This window comes from Asparagus officinalis, chromosome 7 (assembly GCF_001876935.1).
Source record: "Asparagus officinalis chromosome 7, Aspof.V1, whole genome shotgun sequence".
In the NCBI taxonomy this organism is placed as follows: Eukaryota; Viridiplantae; Streptophyta; class Magnoliopsida; order Asparagales; family Asparagaceae; genus Asparagus; species Asparagus officinalis.
This window is the reverse complement of record NC_033800.1, coordinates 62,825,982-62,832,974: the sequence shown is the minus strand read 5'-3', so window position 1 is coordinate 62,832,974 and position 6,993 is coordinate 62,825,982. Positions and strand designations below refer to the sequence as shown.

Here is a 6,993-nt window from a genome sequence, read left to right as displayed (position 1 = left end):
GCTTTCGATGGGTTTTAAGCAAAGTTGCAATGTACTAAGTTCAAATCTTTTGTAATGATCCAGAAAATAAATGTAATGATTCGTTCTCTCAATACAGTTCAAATTATAATATTTAGATAAGTAAAAGTACTTAGTGTTAGACCCTAGAGGGGGGGTGATTAGGGTCTTATGCTAATACCACGAACTGATTCCCAAGCTACTCTCTACGCTGTCAACGATCTGATGAGTCACACGCTCAACGTACTCGGGCACGCTCTCGAATGACTGATAATCAAACCACGGGGAAAGTTGTAAATCTACGATGCCGGTCTCTGGATCTAGTACGAGTCCGTCTTCAGCATCAGGATCTTCGTCCTTTATGCGGGTTGAGAATCCAGTATTGATATAATATAGAAATTGTTCAACTCAAACAAATCTTCATGCTGCAAGCATGAGGGTGTTGGGCTCACCAAATAGTATCAAAACAGAGTCGGAGCTGAATTGAAATGTTCGTTTGCCACACATGAGACTAAACCACTAAATTGTGAAATCATAAATTGTGAACAACTCAAGTGCAAATCAAGTGCAAATCTGAAACAGGAAGTCAATTGTTGTTGAGTATTGGGGAAGGAGGATGTCTGCTTCAAAGAGGGCTTGTGTTGGACTCGGAGGAAAAGAGAGAGGAGGAGTCGGGGCTAGGGAGGCAACGGTGTATGGATGCTGATGGCGGATTTGAAGAGGAGGTGGGTTGGTGACGGGTTGATGAGAGAAGGACTGGGCTCGTCAGAGGGCGGCGCTGATCGTCGGAGGTGGGCGAGGCAAGGCGCGCGCGGTCGGAGATTCAGGAGGGAGAGGGATTCCGTCGGAATTTGAAGAGGATGAGCGGAGGGGATTTGTGGGTTCTGGGCTACGTGAGTGAGGTGGAAGATGAACAATATTTTTTTTTTCTTTTGTGAAGAGAGAGAGACGTGACGGCTGGGAATGAGGAGGCGTGAGGATGTTAGGGTTTGGGAGGCTGAGAACAATGAACAGAGAAATAGAGTTAACCTAGGGTTTCACACCCAATGGTTTCACACCAATTAATCAGCTAACTCAATTTCATTTTCATTTTCATTTTCAATATCAAATTTCTGAATACAAGAGTTCTTAAGTAGGATTTACAGTTTTGGAATATCTCCTAAATCCCTCAAATCACTCCCATAACCAATTACATTCAATCAGCTCAATAACTACCAAATAAGAATAAAAATTCGAAATTTCGAAATTCAAAATTTAAAATTCAAACTAATTTATTACAACTGAATTCAAAACCATAATGCTGCAACATGGCGCCTCCTGCGCTGATAAACTCGGCGAAAATCTCGTGTACGCGTCCGGATGTCCCCATCAGATTGTAAACATGATAATAAACATGCTACAAAAACTGGTTTTCAAAAAGCATCTCCCAAATATGAAATCTCATCATTTTGCAAAATAGTCCAAAACATGTAAATGAAAAACACTTGTTTTTGACATTGGACATAAATCATGTTTTGAAACTCTATAAACTGATTTTATAGACTTAAAGAAAAATATAAATTATTGTTATGAAGTCTATAAACAATGAATACAATATTTTCACAAATACAATAGAATATGAAACATATGAGTATGTATATGAATATATTTTTGTTTCATATCTATGAAATTTTGCTACAAATTATATCTAACACTGTAAAAAGTAAAACATAAATGAAGATGTGAGCTCCAATATAGTTATAACTTAGAAGTAAACCAACATAACCCTCTATCACAATGAAGAAAGATTCTTACACCTCTGCCTATAAACCAACATAAGCTCCAATATAGTTATAACTTAGAAGTAAACCAAAATATTTGTGTGAATTCACATTCTCAGCAGTATATAAGTTAGCCAACAATTCAATCATCTAAGCAAATATCAACACCAGACCTCAGGGTCTAAGCATAAACAACACAGTAGCAGAAGGATATATCACAAAACCGAACCATAGCTGCTCCAGGCAAATAATACTGCAGCATAGTGTAAGTAATAGATCTAAAAAGAACACAACATAGCATAACAAAAGAAAATTAGCGAAGTATATGCAGAATATAACTACTATATGTTAGCTAAACCAAAAGAAGAAAAATGATAGTGATAAACAATTTTTCAGTGACTCTTTTGCATTGAGCAAACAGATGAGCTACTGCTCATCAGTAACTGCACACGCACAATACTGAGCAATTACCAGTTTACTTTTCCTCAATTTATCAGTTAGATCGAGGACTCCATAAGCATGCTAATCAAGAAAGACTCACGAATTTTACTAATTGCACCAACATGAGAAACCAAGAAGAATAAACTGCGTATAGAGACTTTGAATCAAACAGATGTACCACCTATCAGCATAAGACAAAATACAAGAAACAAGAGGATCCTAAACAACCATCCCCTAATTCCATGATTCACAGAAATTGATACACCACTTTAGCATTAAAAATAGGAAGCAAACTGAGAAAACAAAAAGAGAACAAAGCATAAACAAAACAGCAACAACATCAGTATGACATAACTCTATCACAATGGAGAACATTACATAATCCAAATTTAGATGTTATAAAACATAGTGAGATATTCAGTTTGTGCATAAAACATAGTGAAATTTTCAGTTTGTGTGCGTGGAGGTCCTGTTGCATGTTGTATCAAGCCGTGGATGTTTTCAGAAAGATGAATCATGATACCATTTTCAACAATATAACAGTAATCTGTTTCTAGTACCTATAAGCAGAGATCAAGTGTTGGCTGATCTAAAGTTACTTTCAGAAATTATACCCTATTCTTTATATTTGCACTTAAATGAGCTACAATTGAACAAAATACAAGGAGAAGTAAGCATTATGAATTTTGATTTTCAGGACCCCATGCGTCACAGCCTTAGAAAAACAATCGAGGATTTTGAACAAACAGAAAATACATGTGCATGCGAGGTGAAGTTTTTCTCGAGAAAAGATCGACATACAAAACATAGCAGTACAATTGTAATCTATGGAGGAAGTCATGAAAGACAAGCAGAAAGATAATTCATTGTAAAGAACTTGTATAACACATATGGAACACAGTTGATTGTAAAACTAGTCATGCGCAGGTGTGAAATTAAACTGCACTAAATCCAAGTCAACTAACAGTGGCTATTAGCTATAGAATTTCTTATTGATGGACGCAAAGTCACGCCCTCACGCCTCGGAAGCGATATCACCTGAGAGATAGCATTGGCTTTTGTTATCACAAAAGCACAAGTCAACCTCTATATTCTTGTTTCTCAAAGAAAACTATAATAGATAGTGAAATTCTTATTTCTCAAAGGAAACAAGAATCGAAAGTGAGATATTTCAACAAAGTGAAATATACACTCTTCCTCTCATCAGTTCTAGGACTGAAATGTCAAGGGAACCTACAAGCAATGGCAACTTACAGTTAAGATAATACAAACACGAGATTTACGTGGTTCGACAAACTTGCCTACGTCCACGGGAGGGAGGTTTCACTATGAGGAGAATATCAAACTATTATAAGTTCTCTCTTCCTCTCTCTTTTCTTTTCCTCTCAAGTTTCTCACTCACTCAAGAATTTCCCACACCAGATTTTCCCCACACAACTCTCTCTTCAATTCCACTCCTATTTATAGGAACCGAAGGGAGTGAGGGCCGATCAAGAGAGCATGGCCCTCCCATGCTTGTACCCTCATAGCATGGCCAAGAACTCCCATGCTTGTACCCTCACAGCCTAGCTTTTGTTAGCTGCCGGTTCCCCATGCTTGTTCACAACATGGGTAAGAGCATGGGGACCCACGTTCACAATTCTCCACCTCATACATCATTTGATAAACCTCAAATTTTGGACGAACATCAGGAGAACACCACGAACTTCACCAGAGAGATCCAGGCCAAACCAGTTGCGTCACTATACCACGGCTGCCTACGTACCCTCCACCGGGATCAAGCTAACCATAGTTCTGCAACTATACTCCAACATAGTCTCCACCACTTCCCAGGACCCGTATCCGCGGTACCTTTCAAGTACCTTAGGACATATTTCACCGCTTCCCAGTGCGCATTTCCCAGATTCGCCATGAACCTGCTGACCACACTAACCGCCTGTGAAATATCTGGACGTGTACACACTATGGCATACATAAAACTGCCAACTGCACTAGCATAAGGAACACGCTCCATGTATGCCTTATCTTCCACTGTAGTGGGAGATTGTTTACCTGAGAGCCTGAAATGTGAAGCCAATGGAGTCGCCACCGACTTTGTACTTTGCATCCCGAACCTTGCGATCACCCACTCTATGTAACCCTTCTGACTCAAGAACAATCGCCGATTCGCCCGCTCTCTTCTAATCTCCATACCCAGTATTTTTCTTGTAGCGCTCATGTCCTTCATCTCGAACTCTTTACCAAGTTGAGATTTTAGTCTATCTCCACTTTGTTCTTCGATGCAATAAGCATGTCCTCCACATACAAAAGAAGATAGATATAATCACCTCCACGAAGCTTCCGAATGTAAACACAACAATCATAATCGCTTCGGGAAAATCCATGCTTCAGCATGAAGGAGTCAAATCGCTTGTACCACTGCCGAGGAGATTGCTTCAATCCATAGAGTGACTTCCTCAAGCGACATACATGATGCTCCTTATCCTCAACCTTATAGCCCTCCGGTTGATGCATATAGATCTCTTCATCCAAGTCTCCGTGCAAGAAGGCCGTCTTGACGTCGAGTTGTTCCAGCTCAAGATCACCAAGAGCAACAATACTCAATAGCACCCGAATAGAAGTGTGTTTCACCACCAGAGAAAATATCTCATTGTTATTCATACCCTCTCTTTGTGCAAATCCCTTAGCCACTAGCCTCGCCTTGTACCTCGTACCACCGAGTTCTCACTGAGTTTAAATTGGTGGTGGGTCGACTCTGGGTTTTCGATAGTAATCCGCGAAGTTCTCAACTATCGTTGATTCGAAGGTTTTGACTTTGACCTACAATGGTCATTGAAAGAATATTGTACTTAAACCTGTTGAAGTTGGGATTGATTAAAAGGACCATATCTTTCATGTCAGCAGATATTAAGGTGAGCTAAAGAAAGAGAAATTAATCTTGTGTGGTGCCGAGAAATGGGGCAACGAAGAATAAAAACAGGATATGTCAGAAACAAGTGGTGGCTGGATAATGGATAGGGAATGATATATGCCTTTTACCTGATTCAACAGCCTAAATTCCCATTTATTTTCCACTGTACACTGATTTCATGAGTGGAATTCCGATGTTTTGTAGGCTTTTACAACATATGACTAGGGATGCATAACTTATTCATAACTACAACTGATCAAAACACATGACAGTTAGATATTGTAACTGAACTAATAACTACAACTGTTCGAAGTTCATGATGATTTGGTTCTCCCAAAAAAAACGAGCATGATGGACTACTGTCACTGAACTAAACGACACTACTCAATGAATTACTGCAATTTTCTCTAATAAATGTTGAATTAAAAAATTTATCGCATTTAGCTTAGGTATTATTAGAACTGAGGTAAAAAAGGCAATCCTGGAAAATATACAATGTCTTTAGAAACTTTGTAATGGAAGAAGATGTTCCTGCACCATGAGCCATTGATCTTGCTGGACTGTAACATGAGTCAGTGATAATGACTTATGATCCACTTTTACCGGATGTTAATGTAGTAGTCTTGGTCCCAATCTCATATATCAATATTTCTTAGCTCCATATCTGGCATTAAACTCACTCACATATCAACTCCATGAAATATGTGACCAACATATGTCCTCTACAAATTGGCTGAGATGTCAATGGAGGAAACTGCTATCTTATTTGAAATGATTTATCACTTGCAGTAGAGGCTAATTTGTCTGGGAATTGCTCTGCAGCATATATATTATTGATCAATTAAGATTCAGTTTCCTATTTGCTTCATACATCTCTGAAGGCCACTAGTGCTGTAGGCATTATATCCAAGTAAGTTTTTGCTGCCGTCAGTTTTTCTTTAACTCTTAAGGCCAAGACAATGAGATAGAGAGCTCTGGTTCTGAATCTTTGTTCTGCATAGGAATACGATAGTAATGAACACAGCTATCGTGAAAACTCCTTTGCAAGTTATACTTGCCTACTTAGTATTTGTGAAAGTTCTGTAGCCATCTATTTGTAAATTCACTTTATCATATGGATGCCATTATGTATATATATCAGAACTGTTATGCATGTCTCTGAGGTTGACATATCCACATTAGTATGCTAATGAAAGCTCAATCCTAAAGCCTTCCCATTCTATTATTGATGTAACCTTTACGCATTGAGTTAACATCCGATGCATTAAGTATGGAACTTCAAGGAAGAAGTCTTTGCTGGAGAATGGAATATTTTACATGACTCTGTTATGGAACTTACCATCTGCGAGTTGGTATCTTTCTGACAGAAGATAAGGGATATAAGTAGAAGTGATAATTTGACTAGTTCTGTTTCTTGCGACTCCAAAGTAGTCTGGGGCTTGTTGTCTAGATAGCACCATCCGGATCTTAATAGGATATATTGCATTCACCTCAGTGACATTTTTCAACATCTCTATTGATACTATACGCTAGTTACAAATTATGCCCTGATGTATACATGTGCAAGTACATTTGTGTTCTTCCACATTGTCATCGAGCCACACAAGGTTAATTGCACAGGTACACCCGCCGTGCTGTATGGGTATCAGCCCTTGAACTTTTTAGTTATCCTGAAAAAAAATTTATTGCACTTAGACCTCTCTCTCCTCACAGGTATACTGCATAGGGGGTGATGGTACAATGAGGGGAGTCCTCGCGATCTTCAAAGAACTCCAACGGCGCAAACTGAACATATCCATCACTGGCATACCCAAAACCGTCGACAACGACATCGGCATCATCGACCGTTCGTTTGGCTTCCAGACGGCAGTGGAGATGGCGCAA

At 39.0% G+C, this 6,993-nt stretch overlaps 1 protein-coding gene across 1 annotated transcript in view; it reads left to right on the top strand.

The window, feature by feature from the left end:
- LOC109847251 (ATP-dependent 6-phosphofructokinase 2-like) overlaps window positions 6,660-6,993 on the top strand; it is a 1,233-nt gene continuing 899 nt past the window's right edge. Inside the window, exons 1-2 of the mRNA XM_020416485.1 lie at window positions 6,660-6,716; window positions 6,805-6,987. Of these exons, the coding sequence (XP_020272074.1) occupies window positions 6,660-6,716; window positions 6,805-6,987 (240 nt within the window). The remainder of the gene's footprint in view (window positions 6,717-6,804; window positions 6,988-6,993) is intronic.